This window comes from Canis aureus, chromosome 16, assembly GCF_053574225.1.
Source record: "Canis aureus isolate CA01 chromosome 16, VMU_Caureus_v.1.0, whole genome shotgun sequence".
NCBI classification, from domain to species: Eukaryota; Metazoa; Chordata; class Mammalia; order Carnivora; family Canidae; genus Canis; species Canis aureus.
This window is the reverse complement of record NC_135626.1, coordinates 17,078,164-17,105,201: the sequence shown is the minus strand read 5'-3', so window position 1 is coordinate 17,105,201 and position 27,038 is coordinate 17,078,164. Positions and strand designations below refer to the sequence as shown.

At 37.5% G+C, this 27,038-nt stretch overlaps 1 protein-coding gene and 1 long non-coding RNA gene across 35 annotated transcripts in view; one reads left to right on the top strand and one right to left on the bottom strand.

The window, feature by feature from the left end:
• EFCAB5 (EF-hand calcium binding domain 5) overlaps positions 1–27,038 on the top strand; it is a 176,974-nt gene that overhangs the window by 88,874 nt on the left and 61,062 nt on the right. For 32 of the 34 annotated variants that reach the window (XR_013354113.1, XR_013354110.1, XR_013354109.1 and 29 more), the window contains one exon: positions 9,961–10,116. The exons of the other annotated variants lie outside the window; for them this stretch is intronic. Coding sequence is in view for 23 of the 32 variants with exons in the window: in XM_077851861.1 (XP_077707987.1) it covers positions 9,961–10,116 (156 nt within the window). In the remaining 9 variants the exon portion in view is untranslated. The remainder of the gene's footprint in view (positions 1–9,960; positions 10,117–27,038) is intronic. 34 annotated transcript variants of the gene reach the window in all.
• Positions 726–15,855, bottom strand: LOC144285992 (uncharacterized). Its single transcript, XR_013354122.1, has 3 exons — positions 15,762–15,855; positions 6,165–6,256; positions 726–851 (listed from the first exon to the last, which is right to left on the bottom strand). It is a non-coding gene; the product is annotated as an uncharacterized LOC144285992 (long non-coding RNA).

The window sequence follows — 27,038 nt, the reverse complement described above, 5'->3', positions numbered from 1 at the left end:
ATTTAAATATTAACTTCAGATTCTGTGACACTAAGGAATTGGTGCAGGAGTGAATAAGGACCATGCCTCTACCTGAATTCTCTTTTCTGGGACTTAGTCTGTTCTTGCTCCACAGTGCTCTGCTTTGAGATAGTCCCTTTCTTATGCTCAGTTTTCTTTTCTTTTTTTCAAAAAGATTTTATTTATTTATTCATGAGAGACACACAGAGAGAGGCAGAGACACAGGCAGAGGGAGAAGCAGGCTCTGTATAGGGAGCCTAATGCAGAACTCAATCCCAGGACCCCCACATCATGACCTGAGCCAAAAGCAGACGCTCAATCGCTGAGCCACCCAGATGGCCCTGCTGTTGTTTTCTATCAGTCACACAGTCTGAGGACTTCAAACTGACGTGGCTCAAAGTTTAAATTTTAAATGAGAGGCTTCACCAAATTACCCAAAGACTGTGTCTTTCCTTGAATGTATTCTACTAAATCCAGGCTGTGCATTTTCCCCAAAATGGTATGTATCTGAGTGGCTCTCTATTCTGTTATTTGTAATTTGCATTTTGTAATTTTTGCAGTTTTGTTCTGCTCATTTTGTTTTTCATGTGTTTTGAGCTATATGGCAGGGAAGGGAAGAAGAAGGAAGAATGATGGCCTTAGTGGAGGTAGACGTAGGAGCAGCAATATGTTGCAGCAAAAACTGCGTGAGGAAACCTTGGGATGAAATGAAGGAATTTTATTATTTTTAAAAAATTTTTATTTGTTGTCATTATTATTATTATTTGAAATGAGGAAATTTTAAACCGGGAAATGGGATGGTCCATGGTAAATTATCCTCCAAGGTGTGCATCTTCGTAGGTGGTCTTCAGCTGTAGGAAATACACAAATTAAGGAATTTACTGATTGGCAACTCCTTATTGTATCAGTTTGCTAGAATTACCATAACAAAGTACTGTGTGACTTAAACATCAGAAATTTAATTTTCTCATAGTTCTGGAGACTGGAAGTCCAAAACAAGGTATTGGCAGGGTTGGTTTCTTCTGATGACCTCTGTCCTTGACTTATAGATGGTCATCTTTTCCCTGCACCTCCACATGGTCTTTCCTCTGTAAGTCTGCGTCCAAATTTCCCCTTCTTATTAGGATACTAGTCATATTAGCTTATTACCCACCCTAATGACCCCATTTTAATTTAATTACCTCTTTAAAGATCCTATCTCAAGAGTGCCTGGGTGGCTCAGTCGGTTAAGCATCTGCTTTCAGTTCAGGTCATGATATTAGGGTCCTGGGAATGAGCCCCGCATCGCATCATCCATCATCGGGCTGCCTGCTCAGCAGGGAGTCTACTTCTCCCTTTGCCTCTGCTCCTCCCCCCTGTTTGTGTGCTCTCTCTCTCTCAAATAAGTGAATAAAATCTTTAAAAAAATAATAAAAAGGGGATCCCTGGGTGGCGCAGCGGTTTGGCGCCTGCCTTTGGCCCAGGGTGCGATCCTGGGGACCCGGCATCGAATCCCACGTCGGGCTCCCGGTGCATGGAACCTGCTTCTCTCTCTGCCTGTGTCTCTGCCTCTCTCTCTCTCTCTCTGTGTGTGACTGTCATAAATAAATAAAAATTTAAAAAAATAATAATAATAAAAAATAAAGATCCTATCTCAAAATGCAGTCACATTCTAGGGTACTAGGGTTCAGGCCTTCAATGTATGAACTTTGAGGGGGCACAACCTAAACCATAACATTGCCTAAGCTATATCTTTCACTAGCAGGTGAAAAATCATGTGTTTCAGTCTGTCACTTTTATTATTATTGGATATCGAATAAAGCCTTTGTTCTATTCATTTGTTAACCAAATGATTCTGATTTTTTTTTTTTTAATTTATGATAGTCATACAGAGAGAGAGAGAGAGGGGCAGAGACACAGGCAGAGGGAGAAGCAGGCTCCATGCACCGGGAGCCTGACGTGGGATTCGATCCCGGGTCTCCAGGATCGCGCCCTGGGCCAAAGGCAGGCGCCAAACCGCTGCGCCACCCAGGGATCCCCTGATTCTGATTTTTTAAAATCAAAAGAGTTAAAAAAAAATAGGAATCTAAAGAGTGAAAATATATTTCTGCTTTGTTGAGTATATAATTAGCATTAGTTGTTTTTATTTTTTATTTTTTTAAAAGAACTTATTTATTCATGAGAGAGAGAGGCAGAGACACAGACAAAGGGAGAGGCAGGCTCCATGCCGGGAGCCCCATACAGGACTCAATCCAGGGACTCCAGGATCATGCCCTGAGCCAAAGGCAGATGCTCAACTGCTGAGCCACCCAGGTGTCCCAGCACTAATTGTTTGTAAAAGTTCCCTGAGACTGGAAATCTAATTTTCTTCCCAAATGCTAAATGAACATACTATTTCTTCAATGATAGATAGCCAATATAATTTGTGTATTTCAGTATTCTACAGTCCTTGTTTGCAGGCTTTCCTGAAAATCTTGTTTACTACCAGGACTTCCAAATACAGTTTGGAGGTTTAATGCCTAAACTAGTTAATATTCAAATACAGTTTTCTTTCTATTGTTTTATATCACCTACTTCATCAACTCTTTAGTATGTCTACAATTAAATAAGTGTAAATCCCAATGGCCCAGAGCTGTAGAACTTAATAGTAAATACCAGCCTTACTGTCTCACCAGTAAGTGTGACATTTACTACATTCTCAACACTTTGGTTTTCAAGTCAGAAAGGAACAGCCCAGAATTCATCACAATGGGACCCAGCACATGGAGATAACTTGATTAAGTACAATTCAAATGTTTATCAGTTCACAGAGCTATTAAATGGAAGGATATTAGTGGATCATTCTATTCTTAATTAATCTAAGCAATCATTTCAAATTGGTGGATATTGATTGATTTCATAGGATAGGATTGTAGTTATTTGGCAACTGATAGTCTTTATGTCATATAGCCCACACTCATTCAGAAAACCCATAGGCTATAAATCCAGAATGTTGAAGTGTCTCTTGGAGAAATAGTTAAACTAGTCCTTGGTTTAATAGGATTATACAACAAGAAAACTCAAATAGCCTTGAGGTCAAGTCCCAAAACCTAAGTTAATATATTAAGGGATTTTAGGATTCTGGAATAATTAGGAACAGTTGCCCCACGTCATCTATTTCAATGGTTCTCAAACTTTAATGAACATAAGAATAACCCAGAGGGCTTATTGGCTCCAGAATGAACTTTTTATTTCAAGTTACCATTTGTAAAGATTGGTAGAAAAATACCCAAGTCTATCTGTCCCCTTAGCTGGGGCCCCCTTGGATTTCCATACATGGTTTATACCACCACATGCCCCCACTGGCTAATGACACAAGAGTTCTGAGTATTGGGATAAAAAGAAAGAATAACACCGGAAAACTGTTGGGGCCTGTTTTTTTGAGGAGAAAAGAAAGTTGATTTCTCTTCCCCAAGAACCCTGGGGGTAGCCAGTCTGGTCATGTGACATCTACTCATATTATTTCTTTTTTTTTTTTTTTTTTAAGATTTTATTTATTTATTCATGAGAGACAGACAGAGAGAGAGAGAGAGAGAGACAGAGACAGAGAGAGAGAGGCAGAGGTAGAAGCAGGCTCCATGCAGGGAGCCCGACCCGGGACTCAATCCTGGGACTCCAGAATCACGCCCTGGGCCAAAGGCAGGCGCCAAACCGCTGAACCACCCAGGGGTCCTCTACTCATATTATTTCTGTTCTGACTCTCCATACTTGTGATTGAAAGAAGCCCAGTTAAGAGTTGGAAATGTATTTTGCTTCCAGAAGGAACGCAGATTCTAGGTCCCACTCCAGAGTTTCTGATTCAGTAGGTCTAGAGTAGGGCCCCTAAATTTACATTTCTTTTTTTTTAAATATTTTGTTTATTTATTCATGAGGGACACACACAGAGAGACAGAGGCATAGGCAGAGGGAGAAGCAGGCTCCCTATGGGGAGCCTGATGCAGGACTCGATCCCAGGACCCTGGGATCATGACCTGAACCAAAGGCAGATACTTAGCCACTGAACCACCCATGTGCTCTTTAAAAAAAAAAAAAAGGTTTTTCTTTATATACATTTTGCTTTAATAGCCACCAAAAAAAACTGTGTTCTTTCTTTTTTCTTAAGTTTTTATTTTGGCAGGACTCAGCCAGCGGTTGAGTGTCTGCCTTCGGCTCAGAGCATGATCCCAGGATTCGGGATCAAGTCCCACATCGGGCTCCTTGCATGGAGCTTGCTTCTCCCTCTGCCTGTGTCTCTGCCTCTCTCTCTCTCTGTCTCTCGTGAATAAATAAATTTTAAAAATCTTTTAAAAAATTATTTTAAGGCACCTGGGTGGCTCAATCGGTTAAGCATCTGACTCTTGATTTCAGCTCAGGTCATGATCTCACAGTCGTGATATTGAGCCCCAAGTCAGGCTCCATGCTGGGTGTGGAGCCTGTTTGAGATTTTCTTTCTCTCCTGTTCCCTCTGCCCCTCTCCCACCCTATATCTCTAAGAAAGTTTTTATTTCATTTCCAGTTAGTTAACTTACAATGTTATATTAGTTTCAGGTATACAATATAGTAATTCAACACTTCCATACATCATTCTGTGCTCATCACTACAGGTGTGTTCTTTAATTCCCATTCCCATTCCCCTACCCACCTCCCCTCTGGTAACCATCAGTTTGTTCTCTATAATTAAGAGTCTGTTTCTTGATTTGCTTCTCTCTCGGTCTTACTTTTGTCCCTTTGCTTGTTTGTTTTGTTTCCCAAATTCCACATATGATTGAAATTATGTGGTATTTGTCTTTCTCTAACCTATTTCACTTAGGATTATACTCTCTATCTCCATCTATATCATTGTAAATGGCAATATTTCACTCTTTTTATGGCTGAATAATATTCCATTTTATTTTTATATATATATATGCCATATATTCCATCTTCTTTATTTTTTTTATTCCATCTTCTTTATCTATTCATCAATTGATAGACACTTGGGTTGCTACCATATCTTGGCTATTATAAGTAATGCTGCTATAAAAGGAACACTCATGCACTGTTAGTAGAAATGCAAACTGGTGCAGCCAGTTTGGAGGTTCCTCAAAAGGTTAAAAATAGAACTACCTTATCCAGCAATTGCACTATTGGGTATTTGCCTAAAGTATACAGGAATACTAATTCAAAGGGATGCATGCACCTGTATGTTTATACAAAATTTACATTTCTAACAAGCTCTCAAGTGATGCTCTCAGAGCTTCCAAAAGGCCTCAGGGGATATGGTCAAGGGATCACTTTCTGAGAATCACTGATTTCATTAGGTTTTTCCTTCTAAATAGGTATGTCAGCCAAGAGGACTTTCATTTTATAGAGAAAACTTTCTTGGTTAATTTCTTACCTAGCTCAAATGAAAGCAAGAGCAATGGCTACAAAGAACTTATTACATGAAATATCTATATTCTGTACATACACAGGATCCTCTTCCTGACCCAGTGAGATAGCTGCTGTGATACATGTTTCACAAATGAATAAACTAGAAAGTTCAGTGGCTTAGCCAAGATTTCTCAGCCATATGGGAACTGGGATTTGAACTCAGGTTTCAAAATGTGAGGTTTTTTGGTCTTCACCTTCCAGAAATGTTTAGAATCTAATGCCTTCTCACCACCTGCGCTCTGTGGTAAGCCATCATCATCTCACAAACTGCCTTATTTCATTAGCCTCCTGACTGATGCCCTTGCATTCACCCTTGCCTTTTAAAATGAAAGGTAGGGTCTCCTGGCTGGCTCACCGAGAAGAGCATGTGACTCTTGATCTCAGGGTGAGTTTGAGCCCCACTTTGGGTATAGAAATCACTAAAGAAAATAAGATTTTAAAAAAGGGGGATAGAAACATAGATAAAGGCAGTCTTCTGCTCAAAATCCTCTCATGGCTTCCTATCTTACTTAAAGTAAAAACCAAAGTTGTTAACATGGCCGCAGGGCTCAACATGATCTGTCTGGTGACTCCTTTTTCTTCACCTCTCTCTCCACTCTTCCCTCATTATGCCTCTACCATATTAGCTGCCTTGCTTTTTCTAGAAAACTCCAGGCATGTTCTCACTTCAGGGCCTTAGCACTTTTCCAGGACAGCGCTTCTTCCATATTTCCATGTGGTTTACTCCCTCCTCTCCTTCTTGGCTTAAATGTTACCTTCTCAATGAGGCCTTCCCTCAGGTTGCAATCTCTGAAAGTAGGTGCTGATGCAGATGTTGGTGTGCAGATTATTAATTAGGGATCGATAGCTATAAAGGGGGAGAAGTGAAACAGAATTAGGCAGAAGTTGGCTGCAATACAGGCCTGATAAAGCCTCATCCAACCCAGAAGAGAGCAATACTGAAGCAAGTATTATTGCCCATTAGTGTATCCTTCATCAGGTTGAATGTCCAGGCCTCTATATTTCTCTCTTATTTAATTACTGAACTCAGGCTGCCCTATGAAAGGCATCACCAAGGCATGCTGGCTTTCACCAGTGGAAGCAGACCCTGAAGGAGGTGAAAGCTAAAGACTGTCTGCTGACCACCCTCTTACTATAATGGGGAATCTGTGCAATGTATCTCCAAATCTACTACACCATCCTATTTAAAATTGCAATACTTCCTATAGTCCCTGTCACCTTTCCCAGATTTCTTCTCTTTTTTTAATTTAAGTAAAATTGGGTTATAATGTCCTATTAGTTTCAGAGACATATCATAGTGATTTGATATTATTATACATTATGAAATGGTACCCATGATTAAGTCTTATTATCATTTGTCACCATACAAAGTCATTACAATATTATTGACCATATTCCCTATGCTGTACATTATATCCCCAGGACTTATTTGGTTTGTATCTGGAAGTTTGTCTCTCTTATTCCTCTTCAACTATTTTACCTACCTCCTAACCCCTCCCCACTCTGGTAGTCAACAATTTGTTTGCTGTATCTTGATGTCTTTCTATTTTGTTTGTTCATTTGTTTTGCTTTTTAGATTCTATATGTAAGTGAAATCGTAAGTATTTGTCTTTTGTCTGATTTATTTCACTTAGCATTGTACCATCTAGGTCCATCCATGTTGTTGCAAATGGCAAGATCTCCTTTTTTATGGCTAAGTAACATTCCATTGCATACATATACCACACTTTCTTTGTCCATTCATCTACTGATGGACACTTAGGTTGCTTCTATGTTTTGGCTATTGTAAATAAAATGCTAATGAACATATATATCTCTTCAAATTGGTGTTTTCATTTTCTCTAGATAAATACTCAGAAGTAGAATTGCTGGATCAGATGGTAGTTCTGTTTTTAATTTTTTGAGGAATGTCCACACTGTTTTCCATAATGTCTGTACCAATTTACATTTCCACCAACAGAACACAAGTGTTCCCTTTTCTCCACATCCTTACCAACACTTGTTGTTTTTTTTTTTCTTTTTGATAATAGTTTGACTGGGGTGAAGTGATATCTTATTGTGGTTTTAATGTGCATTTGTCTGATGATTAGTGATGTTGAGTATATTTTCATGTGTGTGTTGGCCGTGCCATCAGTATGCCTTTGTTACCCTTGCCTCAAGAGAATGGTCCAAAAAATACTATTAAGACAAATGTCAATGAGTTTACTGCCTGTGTCTTCTTCCAGAAGTTTTTGGTTTCAGGTCTTACACTCAAGTCTTTAATCCATTTTGAATTTGCTTTGTGTATATGGTATAAGATAGTGGTTCAGTTTCATTCTTTTGCATGTAACTGGTTTTCCAATACCATTTATTGAAGAGACTGTCTTTTCCCTATTTTATGTTCTTGCCTCCTTTGTCATAAATTAATTGACCATATATGCATAGGTTTATTTCTGGGCTCTCTATTCATTGATCTATGTGTCTGTGTTTATGCCAGTACCATGCTATTTTGCTAACTATAGTCTTACAGTATAGCGTGAAATCAAGGAGTGTGATATCTCCAGATTTGTTCTACTTTTTTGAGGTTGCTTTGGTTATTTGAATCTTTTGTTGTTTTATACAAAATTTGGGATTCTTTGTTCTAGTTCTGTGAAAAATGCTATTGGTATTCTGATGAGGGAAAATACAAGTTCTTAACCATTACACTATTCTGCATCCCAAAGTAACACATAAAAACTTAACTGTACTCATTGATCCATCAAAAATAATAACAATTAGAAGGTTTCAGTCACCAAGAAAGCTAAATATTTAGAAGAGCTCTCTTACTCTGCTTTAAAATTTCCTTTTGGGGCAGCCCAGGTGGCTCAGAGGTTTAGCGCCGCCTTCAGCCCAGGACTTGATCCTGGAGACCCGAGGCCGAGTCCTACGTCAGGCTCCCTGCATGGAGCCTGCTTCTCCCTCTGCCTGTGTCTCAGCCTCTCTCTCTCTCATGAATAAATAAATAAAATCTTAAAAAAAATAAAATAAAATTTCCTTTTGATCTCTAAGCCAGTTGAATAATAGTTTATGATTCATTAGCATGGATTCAAGCCTAATGTATCTCTTACATAATACATTCTAAATTTGTCTAGATGATACTAATGAGGAAATGAGATATATACTATATCCTGCATTTCAAAAATCATGTCAATAAAATATTCCAACAAAATGTTCATTTTAAACAAACTACATTAGTATCCTTTAATTGCAAGAAATAGAAGCCAACCTGAGTTAATGCAGCTGAAAATGAAATGTATGAAGTCCAAGGACAAGAATATGGTCTGACTTCCGGAAGAGATTAGAACAGGGATTTGGAAAACACCAAGACTATTCTCTCTGCTTTCTGTTTCATCTGTCTCTAGGTACTGACTGTTCCTGCATTCTCAGTTCACCTGGAAGAATCTGGTCACCCAACAACTCTTAAGTTTACATTTATAGGTCCAGCCCCGTGCTCGCTTAGGCAGCACATATACTAAAATAGGTCCAGCCCCTCTCAGAGGACAGTTGATCATTTCCCAGTTCTATTTCCCAATTCCTGGTGGAAAGAACCCGAATGGCTTTGTTTAGGTTAAGGATCATCCCCTGGTCCAATCATTTATGGCTAGTCAATCTAAACTGGACTACCAGTACAAATTTGGCTACCACTGTGCTTGATTGGGATAGAGATGGAAATCACTGACTTATGAGTTGGGCTAACATTTCAAGAGGAGTTCATTCAGAAAGTCTTCCAGTGCTAGATCTACATATATAACACAAGATATTATAGTCAGGTATAGATCAAGAATGTAATGTCCCTGACCTATTAAAGGAGCAAAAATCCAGAAGGCAATATACACTGGTGGTGAGGCTGAGGAGAAATAACCTCTCATTCATTAGTGGTAGAAGCACAAAAGGGCACAAGCCTGATGTCAAACCTATCAAAAATACAGTTGCATTTACTTTCTAAGTTAGCAATTCCACTTCTGGGAATCTATCCAACAGAGGTGAGGAGAAATGTCCCACAAGCATATATGTCTTCTGACTCTACACTTTCAAAATAATAAAAAGATAGACAAAGGATAACTTTTTATAATGTCAGAAGACAGAAAATCCACCTACAATCCCCATTACCTTATACTCCAATAATTAAATGTAGCCAGTCCTGGAAAACACATGATCTTATATGCCATATATCAAGAAAAAGACTACATTCAATTTTTTAGAACTATTAATTTGCAGGCAACATTTTATAACTGCTGCTATTTCATACTGTGAAGTAAAAAGTCTGCCCTATATAATGCTGATGTGATCTAGAGGGGAATTGCTCCAAAAATAGTCTCACTGGTGTGTAGTTTTGGGGACTGTATTGATCACCATTCTGTGCAGCACAGATGTGGAATAGTACTAACATTAAAATGCTTTATCTATGTGACAAGAGAAGGATACGGAAAAAAATTGTAGCCAATACTTTCATGTACAATGACTGAAGTCTTGGGAAAATCCAAATAAAGAGCCCGTTTTTAAAGTAATCATTTATCCTTCTTTTCTCTGCAGTATGTCTCTTCATATGTTGCAGACTTTAAAAATGAAATGTTCGAGAAACTCCTTAAGCACTTTTGTCACTGTGCAGATGAATTCCGGGAGGTTATAAAAACAGACATGCGGAGGCAGATATTTGCTGAACTCTTCCTGCATTGTGACCATGGGAAGGTAGGATAAGACTCTTATTTTTTTTTTAAGATTTTATTTATTTATTCGTAAGAGACACAAAGAGAGAGAGAGGCAGAGACACATTCAGAGGGAGGAGAAGCAGGCTCCATGCAGGGAGCCGGATGCAGGACTCTATGCTGGGAATCCAGAATCAGGCCCTAAACCAAAGGCAGATGCTCACCTGCTGAGCCACCCAGGCATCCCAGTAGGATAAGACTCTTAAAGCAGTGCTTCTCAAACTATTTTTTTTTGAAGAACCTGTTTGTTAGGTTTTTTCCAAATGAACGGAGGAGAAATAAAAAACGGCAGAGCCAGGCAGTAGGTTCGAGAGTGCTTTAATGGGGCGTGCTCCAGGGCGAAGGCCAGGTTCCGTGACTCGGAGAGGTGGCCGGAGTCAGGGAAGTCGCACTGTGGTTGGGGAGTGTGGGGTTTTTTAAGCCTTATTGGTTCCAGGTCTGAATCTGGGTGAATCCCTTGCCAAATTAGGCAAGGGAACACCATGTCCCTAGGTGATTGGCTGGGGATGGGGATAGTAGACGATGGAGGGTGATCCCTGGCTGGAAAGTCCTGGATGGAAAGTTTCGGTTTCCCGTCTAGGCTTCGATTTACTGGAGATGATGTGGTGGTCCTGGCTGTTTTGGCGGGAAGATCAGCCATTTTGACCCAATTTGAGATGTCCGCCATTTTGGGTGCCCCTGTCTCTCAGCCAGCCCAACACTGTTGGTGTTGATGGTGATGCTTTTAATTGCTAATCCACTGTGGACTGACACTCAATGAAAAATGCACATACAAAATACAATCCACATTTTAAGAAAGATTTATTTATCTGAGAGAGAGACAGAGAAAGCACAAGCAGGGGGAGGGGCAAAAAGAGAGGAAGAGGGATAAGCAGACTTCCCTGGGACTGGGGACCCTGACTTGGGGCTCAATGCCAGAACCCTGAGATCATGTCCTGAGTAGAAGTCAGATGCTCAATTGACTGAGCCACCTAGGCAATCTACATGTTTTATTATCAGATTCAAATCTGATTTATTATCAGTTACTTTCTCAAATTGTTATAAAACTTTCTGGATACTATTCTCAGTTTCTGTATCTTTCTTGTCACAGACTAGTACCAGCCTGTAGAACACATCTTGCATGGCACTGCATTTCACAATGTACAACTTGTCTCTAAATCTCTTTCCCATTCTTAATAATGAGTTGCTTAAGATTGTTTTTGCTTACTCTCTTTGCTAGTGGCTTCTTACAGAAAAGAATTGTTGGGAATAGGAAGCTTACCACATTTTATTATGCTGCCTCTTAAAACATGAAAAGTTGGGCAGCCCAGGTGGCTCAGCGGTTTAGCACCGCCTTTATTGGCCCAGGGCCTGATCCTGGAGACCCAGGATTGAGTCCCACGTTGGGCTCTCTGCATGGGGCCTGCTTCTCCCTCTGCCTGTGTCTCTGCCTCTCTGTGTCTCTCATGAATAAATAAATAAAATCTTAAAAAAAAAAAAAAAAACATGAAAAGTTGATATCTACAAGTATTTCTAAGAATGGTGTTTGGAAGGATACAAGTATGTCATGATACCAAATGGATTTGCAAAAATAGATACAAACTTTATTGGAATACATTTATTTATGAACTTTATATTAGTTTGTATCCTTATGTTCCATAATAGATTTAAGGAAGCTTACAAGATTAGATAAAATGCAACAAAGGAACAGATTAAAAGTAGGATGAAAAAAAAAAAAGAAAGGATACTAAATGAAGCTGGGAACAAAGCCCAAATTGCATACTCTAACGACCTAAATATTTATTATAGGTCATCTACAAGTTTGAATCTAAGCTTCCTAGCAGTGAATGTGAGTAGGGAAACATAACTATGCTCTATTGGCAATGTTTGCGAGATAAATATAAACTGGGTTAAGAAGTACAAATATTGGGGCACCTGAGTGGCTCAGTTGGTTAAGTGTCTGCCTTCAGCTCAGGTCATGATCCTAGGGTCCTGGGATCAATCCCCATGTCCGGCTTTCTGGCTCAGAAGAAGTCTGCTTCTCCTGCTTCCTCTCCCTCTGCCCCTCTCCCCCTACTCATGTTCTCTCTTTCTGTGTATCTGCCTGTTTCTCTCTCTCTCTCTCTCTCTCTGTGTCATTCATAAATAAATAAATAAATAAATAAATAAATAAATAAATAAATCTTTTAAAAAATAAATAAAAAATATAGATTTTATTTACTTATTCATGAGAGACCCAGAGACAGAGAGAGAGGCAAGGACACAGACAGAGGGAGAAGCAGGCTTCATGCAGGGAACCCGACGTGGGACTGGATCCTGGGTCTCCAGGATCATGCCCTGGGTGGAAGACGGCGCCATACTGCCAAGCCACCAAGGCTGCCCAATAAAATATTTTAAAAAATAAATAAATAAAAAATAAAAAAACATTAAAAAGTACAAAAATTGAACTACTCTTGCAGCCCAGGAATAAATCCCATTTGAGTGGTGAATAATTCTTTAAAGGTACTGTTGGGGGATCCCTGGGTGGTGCAGCGGTTTGGCACCTGCCTTTGGCCCAGGGCACAATCCTGCAGACCCGGGATCGAATCCCACGTTGGGCTCCCGGTGCATGGAGCCTGCTTCTCCCTCTGCCTGTGTCTCTGCCTCTCTCTCTCTCTCTGTGTGACTATCATAAATAAATAAAAATTTTAAAAAAAAGGTACTGTTGGATTTATTCAATTTGCTAGTATTTAATTGAAAATTTTTGCATCCATGCTCATCAGAGATATTGTCCTGTAGTTCTCTTTTTTAGGTGGAGTCTTTATCTGGTTTTGGTTTCAGGGTAATGCTGGGCTCAGAATGAAATTGGAAATTTTCCTTCCATTTCTTTTTTTTTTAAGTTGCATAATGTTAAATCTAAAGCAATTACTAGGAAAAAAGAGATAGAGCTAATAAATCAATGTGGAGATAAATGGAATATTAAAATGTAATAGAAAGAAGGCAGGAAAAGAAGCAAAATCAAAGAACAAATGGAACAAATAGCAAATTTGTATATTTAAAGCCAACCATAATGCTAATTATGTTAAATGTATATGGTCTAAATAATCCAGTCAAAAGGCAGAGATTGTTGAGTTGAATAAAAATGCAAGAACCAGGCGAGAGCTTGGGACAGTGGTGGAGTAGGAGGACCATGAGCTCATCCCATCCTATGTTTGCAACTAGGTATCATCCACATCCAAGTCAATAAACCAGAGATGCTCTGAAGACTGGCAGAGCAAACTCCACAATTAAATATAGAGAAGAAGCTACATCTGAAAGGTTAGGAAGGTCAGAAAGGTGGAGTGAGGCTCCTGGGAGGTGGGAGGGAGCTGCACACAGGGAGAAGGAGAGAAATGGGCCCTCACACCAGAGGGGGTGTGAGCAGAGGGAGCTCACACAGGGAAGATTAATCCCCATAATATTTGACTTTAAAAACCAGAGGGACTGAATTCTGTGATTTTGTAAAACTAGTGGGTCTTGGAGCCTGGAGCTTTAAAAGTCAACTGTCTCAGCACCTGGCAAGGGTGAGTGATAGCTGGGCTGTGACCCTTAAAGAGACAGCAGCCTGCTTGAAGAGCCAACATAAAAATGGCAGTTTACACAATACCAGGGCAAACAGGAGATAGATCTATCTATTCATACTGATTCTGGAACATGTTGGGAAACTTCTTTGAAAATGAGGAAGTTGGCAGGCACTATTTTCCTCCTCTGCCTCCCCAGCATAAACACAGAGCCATGTGGAAGGCAGTGCTGCACAGATGCTTGTAGCCTAAGACCAGGGCTCAGGGCAAATTTTGTTAAAGCTGTGCATGCCCTGCCCAGCCACTGGGTACACAGCTGCCACCAAGTGCCCCCAGCCACTATCACCCACTGAGTTCAGCCGTTGTCACAAGCCACACCCAGCCTCCCATCCCCAGCTGCCCCATCATGCAGCCCCAAGCCACTGTAACACTTTGGGGGATCTGGCACAGGACTAGTGGCCTAGTGGAAATTTTGCTAACATAACTGCCCTGCTCTCAATTTCCCTGACAGGCACACCCCCTCAGAGTTGATCTGCATGGGTCCCACTAACAACACAGAGAGCAAGCACAGCCCACAACAGACAAAGTGTCAGTGCAGATGACTGCACTGAAAGGAAAAATGACTCAGACACAACAGCAGGGCATAAGCAACACACATAGGATACTGTCCTGAAATGCCAGGTTATGGTAAACAGGGGATACTATGCTGCAAGGCTCTCTAGGACCACCTCTTCATAAAGTCACTACTTTCAAAAGCAGAAGACATAACTGGCTTCCTTAAAATACAGAAACAGACACAGAGGGGAGACAAAATGAGAAGACAGAGAAATTTATCCCAAATAAATACAGGACAGGACTACAGCCAGAGATGAAACAGATGTAATAACATACCTGATGGAGAAATTAAAGCAAAGATCATAATGATACTCACTAGATTTGAGAAAAGAGTAGAAGAGTGAATGAGACCCTTAACACAGAGATAAGAAATAACGGCAGATAAAGGGCTCAATAAATTAAATAAGAAACATGCTTAACGGAATGAATTGCAGGATGGGAAAAGCAGAGGAATGAATTAGTGACCTGGAAGACAGAGAGTAATGGAAAGTAATCAAGTTGGACAGAAGAGAAAAAAAAATTACACAAAATGATAATAGACTTAGGGAACTCATAACACAAAACATTCGTATTATGAGTCCCAGAAGATGAAGAGAGAGAAAAAGGGACAGAAAATTTATTTGAAGAAATGATACCTGAAAATTTCCCTCATCTGGGAAAGGAAACAGATATCCAGATCCATGAGGCACAGAGAACTCCCTTCAAAATCAACAAAAGCAGACCCATACCAAGACATACTGTAATTAAATTTGCAAAATATAGTGATAAAGAAAAAAATCTTAAAAGTAGCAAGACAAAAGCAGTAACTTACAAGGGAAAACCCATAAGGCTAACAGGAGATTTTTCAACAGATATTTTACAAGCCAGAAGGGAGTGGCATGATTATTCAAAGTGCTAAGTGGGCAGGCAGCTGGGGTGGCTCAGCAGTTTAGTGTTGCCTTCCTTGCAGGGCCTGATCCTGGAGACCTGGGATCAAGCCCCTTTTCAGGCTCCCTGCATGGAGCCTGCTTCTCCCCGCTCTGCCTCTCTCTCTCTCTCTCTCATGAATAAATAAAATCTTTTTTTTTAAAGTGCTAAATGGGAAAAATCTACAGCCAAGAATACTCTATCCAGGGGTGCCTGAGTGACTCAGTTGGTTAAGCATCTGCCTTCAGCTCAGGTCATGATCCTAGGGTCCTGGGATGTAGCCCCACATTGGGCTCCCTGCTCAACAAGGAACCTGCTTCTCCCTCTCCCTCTCCCCTTTGCCCCCACTCATGCTTTCTCTCTCTCTCAAATAAACAAAATCATTAAAAAAACACAAACACTGTAATAAGAGACAAAGAAGGACACTGTATAATAATAAAGGGGACAACCCAACAAGAAGATATAACAATTGTAAATATTTATGTACCTAACATAGGAGCACCCAAATACACAAAACAGTTAATAACAAACATAAAGGAACTAACTGATAATAATATAATAATAATAGGGATTTTATAACCCCACTTACATCAATAGGTAGATCATTTAAACAGAAAGTCAACAAGGAAACAATGACTTTGAATCACACCCTAGAACAGATGGATTTTACAGATATATTCAGAACATTCCATCCTAAAACAGCAAAATACACATTCTTTTCAAGTGTACATGGAACATTCTCCAGAATAGATCATGTATTAGCCCACAAAACTAGCCTCAACATTTCAAGAAGATCGAAGTCATACTATGCATCTTTTCTGACCATAGTGCTATGAAACTAAAAGTCAACCACAAGAAAAAATCTGGAAAGACTACAAATATATGGAGGTTAAATAACATGTTACTAAACAATTAATGGGTCAGCCAGGAAATAAAAGAAGAAACAAAAAATTGCATGGAAACAAATGAAAATGAAAACACAATAGTCCAAAACCTTGGGGATGCAGTAAAAAATATTCTAAGAGGGAAGTTTATAGCAATACAAGCCTATCTCAAGAAGCAAGAAAAATCTCAAACAACCTAACCTTTCATGTAAAGGAGCTAGGAGGAGAATAAACAAAACCTAAAACTAGAAGGAAGGAAATAATAAAGATTACAGCAGAAATAACTGATATAAAAACTAAAAAAAAAAAAAAAACAAAAAAAAACACACACTCCATAAAACCAGGCACTAGTTCTTGGAAAAAAATCAATAAAATTTATAAACTTTTCAATTTTACTTGAAACATTCACCAAAATGATCATTGATACACCACGAAAGTTGTCCCAATAAATTTAGAATTGAAAGAATTGAAATCATATAGTATATGTTCTTTGACTAGAGCAGAATCAAATTAGAAATCAGTAACAGGAAGATAGTTGAGAAATACCCAAATATTTAGGAATTAAATAATGCTTCAAAATAACCAATGGACAAAAAATAAATTACAAGAGAAATTAGGAAATATTTTCAACTCAGTGATAATTAAACACAATATGCTAACATTAGAGCTGTAGAGCTAAAGTGTGCTTAGAGAGAAATTTATAGAGTACTTTCATAAGAAAATGAGAGAGGTCAAAAAAAAAAAAAAAAAAAAGAAAATAAGAGAAGTCCAAGTATCAGTGATCTAAGCTTCCATCTCAAAAAGCTAGAAAAGAAAAGCAAAACTAAATAAATGAAAAGTAGAAAGAAAGAGATGATAAAGTAATGGGCAGAAATAATGAAATAGAAAACAAAGAATAGTGAAAATCAATCAAAACAAAAGCTGGTTCTTTGAAAATATTAATATAATTGATAAATCTCTAGGTAGACTGATCAAAGAAAAAAGAGAAGATATAAGTAACTGATATCAGGAAAGAAAAAGGGGACACCAGCGTAGAGCCTGAAAACATTAAAAGAACAATGAGGGAACATTATGAACAACTTTTGCCAGTAAGTTTGCAGCTTAGATTAAATGGATAAGTTCACCAAAAGACATAAATTACCAAGTCTGACTCAAGAGGAAATGGAAAACCTGCATGCTCTTGCATTATAAAGAAATTAATTAATGCCATTAAAAACCTTTCCACGAAACTCTAGGTCCATATGGCTTCACTGATGAATTCTATCAAATGTTCCAGGAAGAACTAATTCCAAACCTGTGCAGTCTTTCGAAAATAGAAGAGAGAACACATCCTACTCATTTTATATGACCAGGATTAATTTTATATCAAAACCAGATAAAATGATTCCAAGACAGAAAACTATAGACTAATATCCCCCATGAGCAAGATATAAAAATCTTTGATTTAATTATAGCAAATTAGTTCAGCAACATATTAAAAAGGAAATATATCAGGATCAAGTGGAATTTAACCCAGAGATGCAAAGTTGGTTTAAAACTCAAAATTCGATCAAGTCAATTCACCACATTAAGAAACAAACAAACAAACAAACAAAAAAAGATGTATGATTATCTGGCAAAATTCAACACCTATTCAAAATTTTAAAAACAGGGATCCCTGGGTGGCGCAGCGGTTTGGCGCCTGCCTTTGGCCCAGGGCGCGATCCTGGAGACTCGGGATCAAATCCCACATCGGGCTCCCGGTGCATGGAGCCTGCTTCTCCCTCTGCCTGTGTCTCTGCCTCTCTCTCTCTCTCTCTCTGTGACTATCATGAATAAATAAATTTAAAAAGAAAAAAATTTAAAAAACAGAAACAAAAAAATTTCAGCAAATAGAAATAGAATTTCTACAACCTCATAAAGAGCATCTCTGAGAAACCTGCAGTTAGGGCAGTAGGGGTGGCTCAGCGGTTTAGTCCCACCTTTGGTGCAGAGCCTGATCCTGGGGTCCCGGGATTGAGTCCTGCATCAGGCTCCCTGCATGTGTCTCTGCCTCTCTCTCTCTCTCTCTCTCTGTCTCTCATGAATAAATAAATAAAATCTTAAGAAAAAAAGAAAGAAAAAAAAAGAAAAACCTGCAGTTATACTTCATGGTGAATTTTTAATGATTTCCTCCTTATGTCTGGGACTAGGCAAAGATGTCCACTTTTATTTAACATTGTGCTAGAAGTAGTAGCCAGTGAAATAAGGCATAAAAAGAAAAAGAAAACTTTGTTTATTCGGGAATTTCATGATCTTCTATGTATAAAATCCTAAGGAATATTTTTTTAAAGATTTTATTTATTTGTTTGCTTATTTATTTATTTATGAGAGAGACAGACAGACAGAGAGAGTGCATGAGCAGGGTTAGGGGTAGAGGAAGAGGGAGAAGCAGACTCCCCACCTAGTATGGAGCCCCATCTGCAGCCTGATCCCAGGATCTTGAGCTCGTGACCTATGTCAAAGGCAGATGCTTAGCCAACTGAGCCACCCAGGCACCCCAATACTAAGGAATCTTTAAAAATAAAAATTGAGGGCATCCCGGGTGGCTCAGCAGTTTAGTGCCGCCTTCAGCTCGAGGCATGATCCTGGAGACCCGGGATAGAGTCCCATGTCGGGCTCCCTGCGTGGAGCCTGCTTCTCCCTGTACCTGTGTCTCTGCCTCTCTGTGTCTCTCATGAATAAATAAATAAAATCTTAATAAATAAATACATAAATAAAAATAAAAATTGAATTCACTAGAACATATATATGATTTAGTAAGGCTTCAAGACATACAGTCAATACACAAAGATCAATTGTATTTCTATATATTAGCAATGAACAATTGGAAGATGAAATTTTAAAATGCCATTGGCATTAACATTACACACATGAAATACTTAGAGATACATTGAACAAAGTACATGCAATATCTAAAGACTAAAAACTAAAAAACACTACTGAGGGAAATAGAAAAAAAAAACCTAAACAGAGAGAGCATTTCTCAATTCTCTCAAAGGCCATATTCATGAATCAAAAGACTAAATATTGTTAGTTCCCAAAACAACCTATACATTTAATACAATTCCAACCCAAATCTCACTTGGAATCTAAGTGACGCTTATTTATTAAAATTGACAGAACTAATTTTAAAATTTATATGGAACTTCAAAGGATGCAGGATAGCCAAAATAATTTTGAAAAAGAACAAAATTGGAATATTTACACTACCTGATTTAAGGATTTGATATACATCTACAGAAAACAAGACAGCACAGTATTGGTATAAAGATAGACAAAAAGATTAATGGAACCAAATAGAGTCAGACATAAAACCACATGGGCACAGGCAATTGTTTTCAACAAAGAGTGGTGCCTAGAATAATCTTTTGAAAACATGTGCTAGAAAAACTGACTACCAATTCTAGGGGGAAATAATTGTACCTCAAACTTTACCTCCCACCATACATAAAAATAAGCTTGAAATAAACTTTAGACTTAAATGTTTAAGGTAAAAATCACAAATTTCTAGAAGAAAGCATGAAACTTAAAAGAAAATTTGATAAAATGGACTACACCCAATTTAAAAATTCCATTTTTTGAAAGATACTATTAAATAAATGAAAAGAGGGACACCTGGGTGGCTCAGTTGGTTAAGCATCCAACTCTTGACTTCAGCTCAGGTCATAATCTCAGAGTTGTGAGATTGAGCCCCATGTCAAGCTCTGGGCTCAGTGTGAAATCTTGAGACTCTCCCTCTCCCTCTGCCACTCTCCCTGCTTGTGTCTTCTTTCTAAAATCAAGAAATAAATCTTTTTAAAAAATGAAAAGGAAGCTATAGACTGGGAGAAAATATTTGTAATACATTTAATGACAAAAATTTGCATCCAGAATCCATAAAGGACTCCTATAACTTAATGAAACAATTCAATTAAAAATGCCTATGCCTTTTCATGTCAGAAAAGAAAATATATGTATGTTGAATACATGGAAATATGTTCAATGTCATTAGTCATCAAAGAAATGCAAATTAAAACCACAATGAAAAAAAAAATAAAAAAAAATAAAACCACAATGAGATAAAAATTATACTCACTAGAGTAGCTAAAGTTAAAAAGACTGACAATACCAGTACAATATCCATTCATGATTAAAAACCCTCAACAAAGAAGATTTAGAGGGAACATACTTCAATATAGGCCATATATGAAAAACCCACAGCTAACATACTATTCAAACTAAAAGCTTTTCTCCTGAGATCAGGAAAAAGACAAGGATGTCCACTCTTACCACTTTTATTCAACATAGTATTGGAAGTCCTAGCCACAGCAATCAGACAATTAACAGAAATAAAAGGAATCCAAATCAGTAGGCAAGAAGCAAAACTTTCACTATTTGCAGATGACATGCTACTTTCTATAGAAAATCCTAAATACCACACCAAAAAAACTACTAGAACCGATGAATGAATTCAGTAAGGTCTACAAAATCAATATACTGAAATCCATTGCATTTCTGTTCGCTAACAATGAAGTAGCAGAAGGTGAAATTAAGAAAACAATCCCACTTACAATTGCACCAAAAATAACAAAATACCTGGGAATAAACTTACCAAGGACATGAAAAACCTGTGCTCTGAAAGCTTATAAAACACTGATGAAAGAAATTGAAGATGACACAAACAAATGGGAAGATATTTCATGCTCAAGGACTGGAAAAACCAATATTGTTAAAATGTCTGTACAACCCAAAATAATCTACAGATTTGATGTAATCCCTATCAAAATACTAAGTATTTTTCACAGAATTAGAACAAATAATCTTAAAATTTGTATGGAACCCTAATAGGCTCCAAAAGTGAAAGCAAACTTGAAAAAGAAGAACAAAACTGGAGGTATCACAGTCCCAGATTTTAAGATACAACATAAAGCTGTATTAATCAAAACAGAATGATACTGGCACAAAAATAGGCACACAGATCAATGGAATAGAATAGAAACTCTAGAAATAAACTCTCATTGATATGGTCAATTAATTTTCAACAAAGCAGGCAAGAATATACAGTGGAGAAAAGATAACTGCTTTAACAAGTGGTACTGGGAAAACTAGACAGCTGCATGCAAAACAAAACAAAACAAAACAAAACAAAAACACCCCAAAAATAAAACTGGACCACTTTCTTACACTATACACAAAAATAAACTCAAAATGGATTAAAGACCTAAATGTGAGACTTGAAACCGTAAAAATCCTAGAAGAGAGCACAGGCAGTGATTTCTCTGACATCAGCCATAACAACATTTTTCTAGAAATGTTTTTTTAAGGGAAGGGAAAACAAAAACAAAAACTATTGGCACTACATCAAAATAAATTTTTCTGAACAACAAAGGAAACAATTCATGAAACTATAAGACAGCCTACTGAGTGGGAGAAGATATTTGCAAATTACATATCCAACAAAGGGTTAATATCCAAAATATATAAAGAACTTCTAAAACTCAACACCTCCAAAACCAAATAATCCAATTAAAATTTGGCAAAAGACATGAGAGTCATTTCTCTAAAGAAGACATTCAGATGGCCAACAGACACATGAAAAAATACTCAACATCACTCATCACTCATCATCAGAGAAATGCAAATCAAAACTCAATGCAGTATTACTTCATACCTTTCAGAATGGCTAAAGTAAAAAATACAAGAAACAAATGTTAGCAAGGATGTGGAGAAAAAGGAACCCTTGTGCACTGTTGCTGAGAATGCAAACTGGAGCAACCACTGAGAAAAACAATATGGAGGTTCCTCAAAAAATTAAAATAGGAGCAGCCCAGGTGATCGCCGCCTTCGGCCCAGGGTGTGATCCTGGAGACCTGGGATCGATTCCCATGTTGGGCTCCCTGCATGGAGTCTGCTTCTCCCTCTGCCTTGTGCCCCCCTCTCTCTTTGTGTCTCTCATGAATAAATAAGTAAAACCTTTTTAAAAAATTAAAATAGAATTACCATATGATCCAGTAATTCCACTACTGGGTATTTACCCAAAGAATACAAAAACACTAATTCAAAAAAATATACATACCCCTATGCTTATTGCGGCATTATTTATAATAGCCAAATTATGGAGAGAAGCCCAAGTACCCATCGATAGATGAATGGATAAAGAATGTATATATATATATATATATATATATATATATATATATATATACACACACACACACACAATGGAATATTATTCAGCCATAAAAAGGAATGAAATCTTACCAATTGCAACAGCATAGTTGGATCTAGAGAGTTCAATACTAAGTGAAGTAAGTTAGTCAGAGGAAGACAAATACCATATGGTCTCACTCATATGTAGAGTTTAAGAAACAAAACAAATGAATAAAGAAAAAAAGAGACAAAACAAAAAACAGAATTTTATCTATAGAGATAAGATGATTACCAGAGAGGAGGTATAGGTGGAAGAGATTAAGGATCACTAATGATAAGCACTGAGTAATGTATAGAATTGCTGAATTATTCTATTGTACACCTGAAACTAATATAACACTATGTTAACTATATTGAAATTAAAAAAAAAAAAAGACTGACAGTGCCAAGTATTGGCAAAGATATGGAACAACTAGAATTTTCATACACTGCTCATAGGAATGGAATAACCACTTTAGAAAACATTTTGGCAGTTTCCTAAAAAGTTAAACATATACCTACCATATGATCCAGCAGCCAGCAATACCACTTCTAAATATTTACCAAGAAGAAACGAAATAAAATTAGAAAATTTAAATATATGTATATACAAATTTTTGTATGTGAATGCTCTTACCAGTCTAAATCACAACTCCAAACTAGAAATAACCCAAGTGTCCATCAACTTGTAGATAAACTAAACACTTTGTAGTATATCTATACAGTGGAATATTACTCAGCAATTGAAGGAAATGAACTACTGATAATAACATTGATGAATCTAAAAAATATTATACTAAATGAAAGGAGGCAGACAAAAATACATACTACATAATTTAATTTATATGACAATCTAGAAAAAGGAAAAGTAATCTATAGCAGTAGAAAGCAGAAAGATAGTTTTCTGGGGCCATGAATAGAGGGGACTGGTTACAAAGGGGCACAAGGGAACTTCTTGATTTAATGAAAAAATCTATGTCTTCATTGTGGTGGTAGTTACATGCATGTATATATTGTCACAACTCTTTGAATTCTACACTTAAAATTGGCTCATTTTATTGGATGTAAATTATCCAAATTATCACTGGGGTCAATAAAAAACAAGAATGGGGACACCTGGGTAGCTCAGCGGTTGAGCGTCTGCCTTCAGCTCAGGGCATGATCCCTGGGGTCTGGGGATCACTTCTCACATTGGGCTCTCTGCGGGGAGCCTGCTTCTCCCTCTGCCTGTGTCTATGCCTCTCTCTGTGTCCCTCATGAATAAATAAAATCTTTAAAAACAAAACAATAAGAATGTTCATAGCATTATTTATAAAATCAAAAACTAAAAAGAATACAAATGTATATCAACAATGGAAAGATAAATAAATAAAATAAACAATATAATAAATAAATAATATAATAATATAAATAAAAACTTATTTAAAGTTTTTATATATTAATGCACTACAATATTATGTAGCGATGAAAAATAAATTACAGACAAATGAAACATGAATAACATTCACAGATATAATGTTGAACAAAAAAATGTACAAAAGGGCATATACTATATAATTTCATCTACATTAAATTTTAAAATAGGAAAACTATTGTTACCTTTGGAGAAATTATTGTCTAAGAGAAACCATGAGGGACCCTTCGGGAAATGATGAAAATGTTCTATCTCTTTACCTGAGTGGTATTTATACAGAGTATAGACAGGGAAACATTCATTGAGCTAAACACTTGGGATATGCACACCCTATTAGTTTCTTTTTTAAGTATGCTCCCACCCAACATGGAGCCCAACTCAGGCTTGAACTCATGACCCTAAGATCAAGACCACCTTTTACATATTTATTATCCCTCAATGAAAAAGTTTTTAAAATTAGCACTGTGGTTGTTTAGAATGCACTGCCCTTATAGGAAGGGCTGTAAGAGAACAAATGGCTGCTGCATTAAACCACAATTACAAAGTGTTGACTACAAGGACTGTCAGTGGATGGGCTTCCTTTCACTGCATTTGAGAAGTTGTAGAAAGTAAAACCAAGCTCAGGGCTTTAAATTCTCAGCGCAAATTGCAGTCAGAAAACCAGAAAATTTTCATGATGACTTTGAAGGAATATCTATTTCTTGTAGATTCAGGGCAGATGTGGATGAAAAATCAGCCCCAAATTTAATGTGACAAGATTAAAATGTAAATTGAATTCATACAGTTGCCAAGTCTCTTATGTGAAAGTTAGCATGCTCCTTGGAAAATAGAGGAACCCCAAGACTTGGAATGTTTACATTTGGATGGAAACTAAGACTTGAGCTACAAATCTCTCTAAGCCTCCCTTGGCAGCAGAAGCAATCTCTTCTCTTCTATTTGAGAATATTAGCCTTTATTTCCTTAGAGTCCCTATAATAACTTCACTTAAGGTAATTAGCTTGCAGGGGTGTGTCTATTTTCCTTAAGGTCCCCCTATTTAGCATTCATTGCCTTTAGACCCAAAATTGGAGTCAGATCTCATGTCCCATCAGGACTAGTCAAATCTGTACTGAGAGTGATTGTTGGTACTCCAAGAAAATAGCAAGTTTTTGCTCATTCATCACAGCAAAAATCTGGAGGATATGTGTGGGGATTGATTATAAAACCTTTAGGCTAAGAAGGATTGGATCAAACTTGTCAATATTGTTATACTTAGAAGATTTAATTAGCAGTAATATTCTGAGTATCTGAGAATGGTTTTAACAGTTCCCTTGACAGGTTAACTGAAACCTTGACCCAAATATGGCCTACATTCAATGAGATTGCAATGCTAGAATCTTCTTGGCATACTATAGAGGAAGAAATCCAAAGGCTTATAAGATTGTTAAAGTTGATTCTCTTATGTATCCTGCTATTATGCACCTTTACCATATCCTCCCAGAGGGCCCAGATGACACTTTCTTAAGAAATACATTAATGAGGGGAGTATTAGCATCTCTAAAAAGCTCTTTGGCAACTGTCTTCTGTAGACTGAAAATGATGGTAGTAAATATTGCCATTGAAATTATGGGAAACCAGAGTAATAGAAGACATGGTATTTAACTGCCAGATACAAGGTCTACTGGTGAAAGTCAGTACTTATAGATAACACAGATAAACGGTATTTTGACCCAATGCCTAAGGTCAAAGTTCATATTATAATGGGCTCATTTTGCTTAGGGCTCACACTACATTATTTACCTACTTACTGATTGTATAATTGGAAATACAACAACGAACAGCAAGAATTAAAGTGGTTATCTGAAAATTTTGACCCACATGGCTTTTCTCTGATGATCATGGTTTCCCCAGAAATTAAATAGATAGGATGTCTACTAAATTATTTTTAGAGTTAGTTATAGAAAAGCTCTAACTATGGGGCCAGAAATGTGAATTGAGACACCTCAATGGAAAATCTTGGCTTCTTATCTAGTTTCTAGACTTAAGCCAATTTACACATACAGAATTCTTTGATTCAGAAAAGGAAGCCGGCTCTCTTGAGGAAGAATCCTATAAGACCACCTCAAGCATGTACAGTAGATCTTACTCCAGGAGTTCCTCAAAAGATCTGTAGCCATTTACTAGGGTGAAGTTCATTGGAAAAAGGGCAATATCCAAGATTTTCTGAGATTACCAGACACTGACTTCAAGTTAATATTAATCCCTAGGATCTCAAAATGCCCCAGTGGGCCATTGGTTAAAATTAGAGTTTATCAATAAAATTGTTTAGAAAATAAAAAAAAATTTTTTTTAATAAAATTAGAGTTTATGGATGTCAGGTAATAAATGCTATTTTGGCCCCCCAATTAACCTGTGTATTTAGCTATGTTTATTTCTGGTTCCTGAATGTATAATTGGAATAGACATACTCAGCAACTAGCAGCATCCTCACAAATTGGGGGCTGAAGGCTATCATGGTAGGAAGGAACAAATAGAAACTCGTGAACTTTCTCTGCCAGAATGGTAAAAATCAATCAGTCAATCAATCAAAAGGAAAAACAAAACAATTCTACAGAAATTAGATATAAAAATATATGAATGATGTGAAGGATTCAGAAGAAGTAACCCTATTACATTCTTGTCTAATTCTTCTGTTTTGCTTATACAGAAGATATTTTTTTTTAAAAAGATTTTATTATTATTTGGACAGAGAGAGAGAGCACAAGTTGAGGGAGCAGCAGCAGAGAGAGAGGATGAGGGAGTGGCAGGCCCCTGGTGGAGCAGGGAGCCTGATGCAGAGCTGATCCCAGGATCCCCAGGACACCGGGATCATGACCTGAGCAGAAGGCAGATGCTCAACCAACCCGACCACCAGACACCACTGCAGAAGATAAATCTTAAAGAATGTTTGTAGGTTATTGTGACTCCATTTGTAGTTGTTATTCACCATGTGGAATCTTTATTAAATCAAATTGACATAGCCTCCTCATTTACAACTATTGGTTTGTCAAATACTATTTTCTTCAGAGCAATTTACAAGACAAACAGAAATTTGACTTCACCTGTCAAAACTGTACTTTTACTGCCCTACCATAGCACTAAGGCAGGCTTCTTTCTCTCTATTATAATCTAGTATGCAGACATTTCACAGAAATGTCAGATCTACTACCTCAACTATTTCCATCATGGTGATTGGACCCGCTGAGCATAAAGTAGCATTAGATGCCTCAGTACAGCCCATATGTGTCAGAGGGTCAAAGATAAAAACCACATAAAATCAGGGTTTACTACCTTAATAAAAGTTTTAGCGGTTCAATAGTCTGAAGCATGATAGAATATCTCAAATATGAGGCAAATGTGC